This window comes from Ovis aries, chromosome 3, assembly GCF_016772045.2.
Source record: "Ovis aries strain OAR_USU_Benz2616 breed Rambouillet chromosome 3, ARS-UI_Ramb_v3.0, whole genome shotgun sequence".
Classification (NCBI taxonomy): domain Eukaryota; kingdom Metazoa; phylum Chordata; class Mammalia; order Artiodactyla; family Bovidae; genus Ovis; species Ovis aries.
The window spans coordinates 213,712,921-213,726,830 of record NC_056056.1 but is presented as its reverse complement, the minus strand read 5'-3'; the positions used below and the strand labels follow the sequence as shown (position 1 = coordinate 213,726,830).

Here is a 13,910-nt window from a genome sequence, read left to right as displayed (position 1 = left end):
CTGTAAACTTAACATAAGTTTCTAAAGGGATGAATTCGGTCTAAAATTTACCATTTCCTGGGGCAGGAAAAAGAAAAAATAATTTCTCAAACACAAAGGAAAAGAAGGCAAGGCCAGCTGTCGTTCCCCTTCCTGTTTGAGTATTAATAGCCACCTGTGATCTAACGACGTTAGTCAGCTGGGGTTTATACACACCCGTCTTAGAACTGACAACTCCTTTACCCACCCCGGCCCATTTCTTAGACCCAACTTATCCAGGAGAAAAGCAGAAAAACACAGAAATGATTCTGTAGAATTCAGAACTCTCATTCATTTGGAAAATTTGACATAATTTTCTCAAATGTGAAAATAATGTTTTGCTAATTACACCCATTATGTCTCACTTCAAATCTATCAAATCTGTCCCCCAATGGTGCAATCTAACAGCAATAATGAAGATGTGGCTCTACGAATACCAGTTCGTTTCTGATACCGCTCAACAGAGATGCAAAGTAGTCACGCTTCATATTCCTTACCGAGCACAAACCCCTGAGGTTCATTATTGCTTTCATAGTCATAACAACAGGCAGCTTTCTCTTTTTAATAATTAATCAATTTCACTGAAAGTGGCTTCTCCTCCAAACACTTAAGACTCTTAAGAGCCAGGGCCATCCAGCTTGTCGTCAGGACTGAAATTTTACTTTAAGAATCTAAAACGAGAGGTTTATTTCTTGAATGCCAGCACCATTTCAACTTGTGCTTTAATGTTTTCTAACATTTCAATACTAACATGAGTTTTAAAAAAACTCATTGTTAAAATAATGGAAAGGCAAGGATAAAATTTATGATTACCATTATATGAGAGAAAAACAGAAAAACAAAAAATGACAACAAAATTCCTCGCAACCACACGGTGAGTACACGGTGGATCCCGGAGAGGAATGCAAGTCTGCAGACACACCTCCTGGACATACTTTTATCTGTTCTCTGACGCTTACAGGTTCTTGAAAGGAATCTACAAAAATCCATGAATCTCTAGCAGAATGCAGACCATGTTCAAAGTCAAAGTGAGGTCAATCATTTATCTAAATGACTGTTCCCAACGATCTTTTATTTTTGTTGGTTATGACAGATTAAGTTGGAATAATTTTAAATCAACAATGACACTCACTGAGATCTCATACAGATGCAAGGCTTTATATGAAACATGGGAAAATCCCTGAAAAAAAATTAAGCTTATTCTTGACAAGAGTGAGCAACTTTAAGGATCTTTTTACCTATTTTATAGTTCAGGAGTCATAGTTTATGTTGGCATCAACTTTTAGCTCTTGGGAAATAAATTTAGGAGGAAAAAAATCTGCATATAGAGTAACTATATATAATTCTAATGTTTACATTTTAAAGTGTATCACCAAAATTTCTATCGCGACTGTAATAAATTATAAGGTGCTGTGCCCACAAGAAACTGTGGAAAGATGGCATAGTAGAATTGACTATGTGAAGCTGTGTAATTTATTCTTTTTTTAAATGAAAATCAGTGAAATTCATCGAGGAGGAGGAAGAAGAAAGCAGGCTGGAGCAAGCAGGATCAGATAAAGAACAGTAATCTCCAGTTATGACACTCAAAGCATCTTGCTTTTCCTCTTTCATTTTTTAAAAACAACATTCATTCTCCCTCAAGAAAGAACACACAACCACCGTGTTCATTTTCCTTCTTTTCCAACTACATCAAGACCCAATACTGTCCTTCATGGATCAAAGATACATAATTACAGACTTTAAGGAAATTCTTTCAGGAATCTTTTCCCTCATTAATTGTATACTAATTTATGCCAAATCTACATAGAGCTTAAGTTCCTTATGGGAGATTTCTGAAGACATTAAGCTGCATGATCAATTCAGGATTTCTTTACAAAAAACATATTTACAAATATGAAGACTAAAAATGTAGGTTTATATTTCCAGGTTATACTGTGCCACAGAGGCCTGAATACACTGTGATACCAAAATAAATCACAAACATGAAACCCACTTTCCCATGGAAAATGTCAAAACATTTTAGGTCAGCCTAAACAAAAAAATTTTCAGGATGCAGTTACAAAAGTCAAATACCTAATTCTAACAGTAAACACATTCCTTTGGCTACACACATTTAAAATGGAATACATGAGAAAATAATGTTGATTTGGAAATACTTTCTTTCATTCCCACACTCACTGAAACAAGTTTATTCACTCTCATTGCAGACACCTTCAATTCACCAAAGAGAGAAGATGCACCAGTATGATTAAGAAATAAAAAATACATACCAATTAAATCATACCATTATTTAGTCACGTATCCCAGTTTCAGAGATATTAAAATATAAAAATAAAACTTAGAACTGGTATTTTATTGTGACAGAAGAGTTTATCTACATGTTTGTTTAACGTGAAGAAAGAAAAGTAACCCTACTGAATTCTATTAAATAAGACTATCTAATGCATATGGGTTTACTTATATTTTTACAGAAAAAAAGTGTATGTACAATTGTAAACATATTACAAACATATACAAGAAATGAACATAAGAATATTTTCAATATAACAAACAGGGAGTAAGACTAGCATCTATTTAATGAAAGGTCTGAACCTGCAGGGAGTAGGAAAATAAAATGTGGGATGATTAGAGAGTGAAATGAGAAAGGAGCCACATCTCTATGTTTTAACATACATCTTCAATGGGCCCTGAACAATGTACAGTCCTGGGAGAGACTGAGAGAGACACTATCAGAAAAGCACAGGGAAAGAAATGATTACCTAAGGGAGGTCAGTAAAGCTTCCCCTCCGAAAAAAGATAACAGTTACAAAGGGTCAGATTCCCACAAATGAATAAGGGGAAAGAAAATTTTAGTCCATTTTCTTCACATGAAATTCAGATACTGGTAGGTTTTAAAAGCAAATAAAAAAACCACAAAAGGCCACATCCTCAAGCCACAAGGTTTAATGGTGGCATGATGGGAAAACACCATCTTCTGGTTCAAGCTCAGTTCATCATGTTGATCTTAATCTACAGAAGTACAGACTCTTCTCACCAAAACGAGGTTTAAAATTACTGCTTCAGCCATTTAGACTGTTAATTTGAGGGGCTACCTTGAGCCTGAACTCTGAGCAAACTACACTCTTGCTTTAAAGAAAAAAATCAAGGGGCTTTTCTGGTGGTCCGGTGGTTAAGATTTCACCTTCCAATGCTGGGGGTGCAGGGTTGCTACATGCCTCACGGCCAAAAAACCAAAACAGAAGCAATAGTGTAACAAATTCAATAAAGACTAAAACAATAAAAAAATTTTAAATCAAGTAGCTCCAAATCTTATGAACGGATCATATATCAATTTTTTTTTAATAAAGCCAGTTGTTTATAAATCAGAATGTATTAACAGTTCCCTTAGAAACATTATAAACACAGGTACTCTTGCTAGTCCACAAAACCTAATTTTAATCATGATGCAAAAGCCTAGAATGAATAATAGTTCTAGATGAAGTCTGGAAAAGACAGTTAGCAAAGGAAATAAAATTAACCATCACAAATAGAAAAACTATGTTTCCTCCTAACTGTAAAACTATTTACAAGCCTGGCCCAAAAGAGTGAGTGAGTAAGTGTGTGTGTAAATAACACACAACCAATCCTTGGTTCTCTTGTCTTTGTCAGAACAGTCACGGCAGCAGGACACTATCTTGCCTTTTCCTCTCCATTTTACATCTCTATGTACACTACAGTTCTAGGACCTAAAATGAGCAGTCTAGGATCCAAAATAACCTACTAACCTTCCATCTAAACATCCCCTCAAGCCATTATCATTTAATACTGGCCACAAAAATTAAAAGACTAGACTTGAGTCCAAACTTCAACAAGAAGCCTTTTCTATAGTAATGCTGTACCCTATATAACACTGTCAATCTCCAGGTTTGTTTTTATTATTTTCTTACCTAAACTGATCTAGGCAGGCTACCCAGAACCACCAGGTGATGACTTTCTGGAAGTGTCAACCTGGCTAGGCTACAGCGCCCCATTAATTTAATGCAACGCTAATCTAGATGTTGCTATAAAAGTATTTTACAAATTAAAGCCTATAATCCATTTAAGTAAAACAGATTACCTCAGATAATCGAAGTGGGCATATCTGAATCCTCTGGAAGGCCCTAAAAGCAGGCTTCCCAAGGAAAGAGAAGAAATTCTGCCCGTAGACCACAGTATGGCCCAGGCCTATGGAGTCTATTCTGTGGGTGGGCTCCTCCTCCTGACAGCTTTCCTGTACAGGTCTTAGACTTGCTTAGCCAGCTGCTGACAATCACACTAGACAATTCCTTGTAATCAATCAGATATATATATGTACGGTGGTTTAGTCGCGCAGTCATGTCTGACTCTTTGTGACCCCATGGACTGTAGCCCACCAGGTTCCTCTGTCCATGAGATTCTCCAGGCAAGAATTCCGGAGTGGGTTGCCATTTCCTTCTCCAGGGGATCTTCCCCACCCAGGGACCGAATCTGGGTCTCTCGCACTGAAGGCGGATTCTTTACCAACTCAGCCACCAGGGAAGCCCCGATGTCCCCTATATAAATAAATGTATGTATGTATCTCTTCTACTGGTTCTGCCTCTTTGGTTGAACTCCAACTGATACATAGCATAGGACAGAATATAAATTTAGAAACAGTACTTCTTAGATTTAATTGGGAAAAATATTTTCTATCTGCAGATGTATGGGCAGGCTTACTTAATCCTCAGTCGCTCAAGACACTGTACAACACTAAATCACCTGACAGGAGCGCCTGTTGTTTTGTAAGAGCAGTGAAAGGGGCTATTTTTTCCCTCAAGACCACAAAGAACATGTCTGGGAATTCTTTATGACTTAACCTAAACCTTTCAATGTTAGAGAATCCTATATAAGTACTAGGAAACTTTAAAAGAATAATAAGAATTTTCTTTAGGCCAATGATTGTAACAGCCTGTGTTCATTTTTGCACTTAGCAGGGTGCTGAATGAATGCCTGTAAAAATGCATCTGCTTCCCGAACAAACTGGCATTTGGCATCACAGCCGCACCAGCGAAGAGGCTACTCCTTAACGGGCACTCCAGCAAAAGAACCACCACACAAACGATGGGCTTCGAACCGAGAATGAGACAATTACAACCAGCAACATCTGAGCCTTACCAGAGAGAACACATACTTAATCCACAAGGGGTGGACCTAAGAGGCACTGTTCAGCTGGACATAAAACCAGCTGGTCTTGATTTCTGACCAAGCCGATGCCCCGGCAAGCCCCCAGAGGTAGCAGAGCGGCAGCAGCAGCTCCTCTAGTCCAGAACTGTCACCCTACTCGACACTCACTTTCCCAGAGGTCCCAAGCCAAGCCCCCCGACGGTGCAGGGACGGAAGCCTGGCGTGGAAGGCACAAGGGGCGGGAGACTGGCATCCTGAGGGACGCAGACACAGACGGACACAGAGCCCAACCCCAACGGAGCGGGACCAGGGTAAGACAGGTCAAGAGAATGGTGAAGAGACTCAAACGACAGATGACAGGGAGACGGACACCCACACACAGGAAACGGTGGAAACGGCAACAGGAGAAGCAGAACTGTTAGTAAGACCGCGGGAGCCAAACACATGCATGAAATCTGGGAACAAAAGGCAGAAAATGGTTTCAATCGTCTTTCATTCCTGTCTTGAACTGTGCTGCTCAGTAAACAAATTACAGAGCCAGGGGCAACCGAGTTTTTTAGGACTGTATCTTTTCTTGGTAGCTAAAAAATTATGTGTCAAATCTTAAAACAAGATTATGACACTGCATGACCCGAGGACAAAACTCTATAGTACATTACATTCTGCGGAAAGAGCGGATCATTACAACTCTTTCCCCAAACGTGAAAAATGCAGTGACTAATAAAAGCTATTTGGTGTGCTCGGCATATAAGATAAAGATTTAATCCTATTTCTCACTCTCACTTAAATCACATTCACTCCCAAATCAGTACTGGGTCCAAAAATGAACTGAAACATTTTTCAAGGAAGCTATCTTGAATAGCCAGTGATAATTTCAATGTATAATTCTAATTTTAAAAAATCAAATTAAAAAAAAGTTTATCAAGGAATTTCTTTTCTGAAATACTGAAATACATTTAGTGGATTTAGTGGAAAGTCATTATCCATAAAAAGTACTGGATTTTAAAATCTATGAAGATGAAGTAGTGCTGTCGATTTCAGTCTGATACAAAGGCAAAGAGAGGCACGTACTAGTCCAAGTATGCAAGGGGCGTGCAATTCCGTTTGGGGGGTAAAGATGAAGTGCAAACATGGAAGAAGACACAAAGAAATGTATAAAATCTAATCTTGAGACTCTGGTAATTTATTAATTCTGACTTAAAGAACGTTATCCACCCATTTTCTCCGGACTTACTATCAAAATAAGACGAAACAAACGAGTAATTGATCAGCTCATGCTATTCATACTTTCAACTTTAGTGAAGAACCATGAGAGCTGGACTTTAGTTTCTTGAAAATCAAAATCCTACAGGTACAGAACAAAAGGAAAAAACGACTTCCAGGGGAAAATATCAAGTCTACCCATAACCCTAAAATTTTAAACTGAATAAACTATTTATGAAAATAGTGTATTACCTCTTGACATTCAAGAGCACAAAAATATTAAAACAGGCTCAAGGGAGCCTCAGGATTAGTGAGTTCATGCTGTCCTGCTAGTCTCTCTGTTCAGAATACAGTGATTAGCATAGCTCTATTGGAAGAATTATTTCTATGCACTTGTGAATTTATGTTAAATACATGGTATAAAGGAAGAGGCCAAGAGGCATATGCTTTATCTTTGGTACAAAACACCCTAACAAGAGAAAAAAAAAGGGCAAAGAAAACTCCTAGAGTGTGGTCTGGCTGGCTCTGTTCAAACAGAGGTCACTTTCAAGCAGTCAAAGGTAGAGCTCAGCAAACACATCCATGTCTCACGAACTGTCCTCAAAATGTCTCTCCTTCTAAGCTTGACCTGCTTTAATAGCTTGCTTCTCCACCACACAGAGTCTAAAAATTCACGGCCCAAAAGACCACTGGCTCAGAAAAAGGCCTGAATGAACTAAAAACTGCTAGCTGCTTGAACTTGAGGCTCATTTGCTCCTGAAACAGATAAAATAAAAGGATACTTCCTCTGTCCAATCAATGATACTGAAGTCCACAGCCTTCCCATCTACTCCTATTCTGTGTGGCCTTTTAGAGACTCACATTGACTTAGAATTAAATGGAGGCAATGAAGACCACCAGGCACTCAAGAATGTAAATTTGGAGAGGCAGATATATTGGAAAAACATGACCCCAAACTACATAGTTTTAAAACCATACTCACCCTTCCTAACACAGTGAGTCCCCGTTGAGCCTCCCTCTCCTTACCTTTCCAGCTCAGCAATCTTCTTATCTTTGTCATTCTTCTCATTTTCCACCTCCTTTAAGATTTCCAAGAGGCGGTCAACTTCTGCCTGGGCCTTGCTGGATTCATCTTTGTACCTGGCAATCTCTCTCTCCAACTGCTGTATTCGATCACTCATCTCGGGACTGGCTCTGGCTTCCAATGTTGCCTCATGTGCCTACAAAGAAAATATCCAAATTCTATGAGACACACATACAGTGGCAATGGACAAACCAAGTCCCCAGAAGCCATCTATACTCCAGCGTAAACAGGACATTATCAAATCCCTAATAGCTAGTCTTTATAAGGTTTTTCTCTGCTTAAATGTTACACAGACAAAACATTCATAATACACACAGAAATAATTCTATTAGAATCTGAACAAATTAGTTACTTAAAATAGTACACCTCTGAAACCTAAGCAGCGTATTAAAAACCAGAGACACTGCTTTGCTGACAAAGGTCCATACAGTCAAAGCTACGGTTTTCCCAGTAGTCATGTACGGATGTGAGAACTGGACCATAAAAAAGGCTGAGTGCTGAAGAATTTCAACAATGAGCACAGCCTTTTGAATAAATATAAACACCAACCTTACACCAGTTATGGTTTTCAGCAAAAAGAAAATACACCAATTCAAGTTCCTGTAAACCTACAAATTAGCTACAAAGTAAATCAAACAAGGGAAAACATGAAAAGAAAAACAGCAATGGTAGGAAAACAACTAATAAATCAAAGAAGGGGGAAATCGCCAACTCCTCTATCCAAATGTTTCTTATGAACCTAAACACAAAGTGTAAAAGATCATCAGAAATAACCAGCTGCAGAACTACCATGATAACAAGGAGATTAAAAGTGAACAAACAGAAAATGTGGGACTGTCATACACAGGTGAGTTTGGATTATTAGTGAACAATTAGTGCTCTTGATAGTTACTGTTCAGTTTTATAATCCTGAATACATCTAACAGTTTTACCATCACTATTCTGGTATTCAACAGAAAATTATCTCCACTTGTTTAGTGATGGGGGAGGAGGGAAGTCAATTATCCAGTTTGAATTAATCTCAAAAAAAAAACCCAAACAGGATTTTTCTTCTTATTCAAAAGTAACTTCAAAATAATGGCTTTTCTTCTTTTCCTTAGCTTAAAAATATGACTTTATTTTTGGCATATCATAAAAAATGACTCACTATGAGTTTCATGCTGAATACACCCAATATATGGAAAGAATGAGTGAGTGAAAGTCGCTCAGTTGTGTCCAACTCTTTGCAACCCCATGGACTGCAGCCTGCCAGACTCCTCTGTCCATGGGATTCTCCAGGCAAGAATACTGTAGTGGGTTGCCATTTTCTCCTCCAGGGGATCTTCCCAACCCAGGGATTGAACCCAGGTCTCCCACATTGCAGGTGGATTATGGAAATAGAACACCACCCAAAGTGTCAACACCAGGCTTGACCCCCCTTTCATCAGTAATCATATGAAGTGGACCCAGTTAATCAGAGTTGATAACTCAGAGATAATAAATATGCAAGTGCTTTGAAAACTACAAATGGCCGTATAAATATTACAGAGGAATAAATCAGTGAAACGAATAGTAAGTATCCCTACCATATTCTAATATTCACCATATGGGTGATTATCACTGTAAAATTATCTCTTTCCAGGAAGCCTAAAGCTAATGGGAGAAAAATATCAACTGAGATATTTTTACACTGTGGTCTTTTACATTTCTTTCTCTATAAAGGAGCTGCATATTTGAATCTTACTCTGAATTACTAATTTTCTAAGAGTTTGAGGACTCATAAGGAGTAAAGATATTAATGCTGAAAGAATTAATCAAGGTATAAATAGTATTATTACTCCATTAGTAAGTTATTCCATCCAAATATTATAAAGTTTTCTGCTTGTTCTTATCTGAAAGCAGAGCAAGAAAATGGATAAATATTCTTTAACCTTTTTCAACTGTGATTCCATCTTCAGACACTCCTCCTTCTTCTGCTCCAAAGCAATTTCTAGAGTCTTAAGCCGTGAGTCCTTTTTCAGTCCTGAGGAAGCCAGGGACGAGGCATGTTCTTTCAGATCCAAGAGTGAAGCCTAAAAGAAGCAACGCATATCTAGAATAAACACTATTTAGTAACCAAATGGAGACTGAACTTCTTAAATTTATTTTCCTGGTGGTTTCTAGTTTCTCTCCATTACCATAGACTGACATATTTCCAAGAACACAAAATATAAAACAGCAGCATTACCTCTGGCTTTCAAGTCCTAACCGAACAAAATGAATCCCCAAGAAAGGCCGACTGAATCGTGACTTAAGGAGTTCTAGCAATACATATCCATCCTCACAAAATAAATGGAAGAAGGTCAAGCTCTGTGGATATAAGCAGTCGACCTTAGTGGCCACGCTCATGTTTCTCTTTTAGAAGGAATATTCTATTAGAAACTTCAATTTCTATACATTTCTATTCTCCCTAAAGGTATTAAAAAGAAAACTCTGAGAATGTCCCTAAAGCTCATGACCATCTGATCATGAGGCATTAGGCACTTCTGCTGTTCAGGCGGCATACACGAGGTTCTCCGGAAGTGAGATGGAAATATATGAAGGCACCTATCTGGTCAAGAGTCGTGTAAGGTTTCCCTGCTGGTGTTGAGGTGATGCCTAAGAGTGGCTGTAAACAGACTCCTCCTAGTGCATATTCCCTCCATCTGTCACCTTTCTTACCAATGGCACGACATTTCTCCAAATGTACCTGGAGAAGTACTCTTATTTTGGAATCTACAAAGTGTCATTAACAAGTAAGAAACCAACTCCTGATAGCTGGAAGAGGTAGGAGGTAAGGCTTAGGAAATGAATCATTCCATCTAAGCTTCCTGAAACAGCGATGGCTCTAAGCAGATTCTGTAAACCTCCCACGAGACCCTTTCCAGCATGCGTTATGTCCACACCAGCAGCATGCACACAGTGTGCTGACTAAGCAGATCACGCACTCCCCTGGGGGGATGCCGACCTCCTTCTCTGAGAGGTCGCCCTGCAGCACGCTGACTTTCTCCTTCAGGTCTTTAAGGTCTTTCTTGTAGTTGTCAATTTCCTCCTGCTTTTCCCGCTCATCTCGGTCGCGCTGCTCCTTTAAGCGTTCAATCGTCCGCTCCTGTTAAGAGAGGACATCAGTGCATAGAAAATTCCTTTCTACTTCTACTTCATGACTACAATTCAGTTGTGAGCTCATGCAGTTTCACACTTCCATCCTCCACTTAAAGAAGACAGTGATAGGTCATTAATAATTTACTTTTTAAAGAATCCATCCTTTCTGCCTATCTTGCTGTAACACACATCTGGCTTTGTTCTTTTGATTCCCTTAGGTTTCTTTCCCAGTATTCTTAATTAGTATTAGATACCACTAAAGTATTCTTTCGAATAATCTTGTTTATTCAATTCCCAAGTAACAAAAAACTTAACATGTATATATGCCCTAAGGACCATAAGTACCAAATATTTCTTCTCTTATATATAATTCACATGTTGCTACAAAGCAATGGAAACAATTCCCACACCAAAGAGGAAGAGGTTGGAGAGATTATGATTTGTTGAGCTTAAGCATCAAGAAAGATAAAGAAAAAAGAAACCATTAAAACTTCTGTCAACAGATACTCAGGAAGTTTGAAAGCTGAAGCAATTTAAGTATATTTCTGGGTATTATTTCTGAATAGATTTGGGGATCAAGCCATGATCCCTGGGCAGGCAGCTTGAAGCATTCTGCATCCAAGAGGCTTAAGGAACAGTAACTGTATTCCTTAAATTTAAAAAAAAATTCCAATTAAAATGCCCCACCAAGAGTCTTTAAACCTTTTCCAAGACATTAACACTTGTCACACTGGACTACTTCTTTATTTACTCAATCATACCTGAAAAAACTAGGTTTGCTCACGAAAGTGAAGTTACTCAGTCGTGTCCAACTCTTTGTGACCCCATGGACTGTAGCCTACCAAGCTCCTCTGTCCATGGGATTCTCCAGGCAAGAATACTGGAGTGGGCTGCCATTTCCTTCTCCAGGGTGTCTTCCCGACCCAGGGATCAAACCCGGGTTTCCTGCATTGGAGGCAGACGCTTTAACCTCTGAGCCACCAATGAAATGGCAAGGCCACAACTTGAAAAACAGCAAGTACACTGTATTAAAAACTAAAGCCTGTGAAGACAAGAGGTCCCAGCACGGCACAGTGAGAGGACTAACGATGCCTCTCAATGGTCAGGGTCTGACATGCCCGCCTGACCAACGCCAGCTGATCATACAATCACAAGGGGCGTTTCTGAGAGAGCAGCACTGACACACACACTACCCGCGTACCGCAGACAGCCAGCGGGGAGCTGCCACACAGCACAGGGCTCAGCTTGGCTCTGTGCTGAGCCAGCGGGGCGGGTGGGGAGTGGGGACGGCAGCGTGCGAGGAGGCTCAAGTCGGGGGGCGTATACGTATACATTTAGCTCACTTTGTTGCACAGCAGAAACTAATAAAACACTGTAAAGCAATTATACTCCAATCCTATAATTAATTAAAATATTATTCAAATAAAAAAAGTTTGTCTTCAGCAGACAGTCAACAGGCAGCACATGGCTGATTCTCTAGAAACTTTAGCCCCTGCCCTCCAGCATGGACTCCACCCTGCCCAACAACAGATGCTTAAACTACCACCAATAAAATGAATCTTCTTTCCCTCTACTCTCAGCAGTACGGGCAGCTCTTCTCCCTTCTGCCAAAGCGACTTCCTCTGTCTTCTCCACCCAAGTCTCATCACCCGAGTGACTTCTGGATTCACGAGGAGACAGACAAAGTGTGTGTGTGTGTGTGTGAGGAATCTGGGCCGGTCACCCACCTTCTCGGCAAGGGCCTCCTCCAGAGTGGTCAAGGCGGTGTCGGTGTTGGTGGTGTCCGCCTGCAAGGACTTGACTCGCTCCTTCAAGCTGCTCATCTGCTTTTCCTTATCTCTAAGCTGCTCTTGGAGGTTTTCAATCTGAGTTGTGAATAAAAACCATTTTAAGTTGGAAACAGATAGGTCAGGGTTGTTTGTGAGTGTGTGTTCTGTAGAAATAATTTAATCCTAAGGGTTTTAGAATTTCATGCAAACCTTTAAGCTGAGAATTTATAGCTGAGAAACAGAAATCACACAGATTGGCAGGGGGGCGGGGGAGTTAATGGGCACACATGTAGAGTCATGACTCTCTCAAGAAGTAACTAGGGAGGAAAGACTGCACATACAGGGATGGGGAGAAGGAGAAAACCTGAAGAGAAGAGCCATGAGCAGTAACTGGATTACCCCCCCGCAATGGTGTGGATGCCCAGAGGGACCCCTCTAAAAAGTGCTGGAGGAGGACAGGGAATGGGCCAGCGGGACAGTAAGAAAAACAAACCAGCATGTAAAGGAGCAACTGTTCTTGAGTGATAGTGTTCGAGTTAGATTTTCATATCACCTTTTATCCAAACAGCAAGGACTGTCAATGAAATTTATTACTGTAGTTACTCCATCTTTCATATACACTTACCTGTGTTCATTTAATCAAAACAAGTAGTGCTGAATTCTCTACTACACGCCAGGATGGGTGACACAGAGAGAAGTGAACAGACCCACCTTCATCAGAAGACGGGAAGAGGACGCTCTGAAGCTGAGCCCAGGACATGGGCACGGGTAGACAGGCGGGAACTATGAGGGACTTTTAAGCAAAGAAATGGTCTAGTCAAGTTCTCTGTTTCAGACTGATTAATCCTGATGGCTGTGGAGAAGATATCTAAGGGGACTTATGTAGAGACATGACAACAATTAGGAGACCGTATCAATGCAGGTAACAGAGCTTGGAAACTAAATGAGCTGAGAGAGATGGAGAAGACGGGATGGGCTTGTGCAAGTGTGGAAACAGCATGTTATCAGTAAGGAGACAAGCGTAGGTACAGTGAAAAAACAGTAAGAAAAGATTTGGAGGAACTTAGATGTTCTCAATAAGCTAAAGGAAAAAAACTAATAAGGCGACTCCTAGAACTCATAAACGTCATTCTTTTGTTCAGCATATATTTGCACTCCTGCTACAGGACAGGCACTTTTCCAGGTGTTGAGAATTAATTAAAACAGACAACCCCGTCCTCAAAGAGCTTACATCCTACCTACATGGTAGACAGTTGATGAATAAATAAAATGAACGTAGTATTCAGGATAGCGGGTAAGTCCTATAGAGAAAAATGAAGCAGGAGAATACAATCATCATGTGTTCTTGAACTAGCTGCTTTATCACACAGAGCTTTCAAAAAGCAACATGTCTTACCCCCATGAACAAGATGACCACAGTCTACACTCCTCCATACATGAACATATTACATTTACACACATATACACTGCATTCTTTTGTCTATCTATACTTTTATCACATTTATCTCCATTAGTCCATCTATCTATACATTGTAACGCTAATCTCCAACCATAATCATTCATTTTATACACATCTC

The 13,910-nt window shown here is 39.7% G+C and overlaps 1 protein-coding gene across 30 annotated transcripts in view; it reads right to left on the bottom strand.

Moving 5' to 3' along the window:
- The window catches only part of ERC1 (ELKS/RAB6-interacting/CAST family member 1), a 271,872-nt gene that overhangs the window by 158,718 nt on the left and 99,244 nt on the right, over window positions 1-13,910 (bottom strand). For all 30 annotated transcript variants that reach the window (XM_060413515.1, XM_060413527.1, XM_060413514.1 and 27 more), the window contains 4 exons: window positions 12,292-12,429; window positions 10,431-10,571; window positions 9,376-9,516; window positions 7,408-7,601 (listed from right to left, as the gene is read on the bottom strand). In XM_060413515.1, coding sequence (XP_060269498.1) covers window positions 7,408-7,601; window positions 9,376-9,516; window positions 10,431-10,571; window positions 12,292-12,429 — 614 coding nt within the window. The remainder of the gene's footprint in view (window positions 1-7,407; window positions 7,602-9,375; window positions 9,517-10,430; window positions 10,572-12,291; window positions 12,430-13,910) is intronic.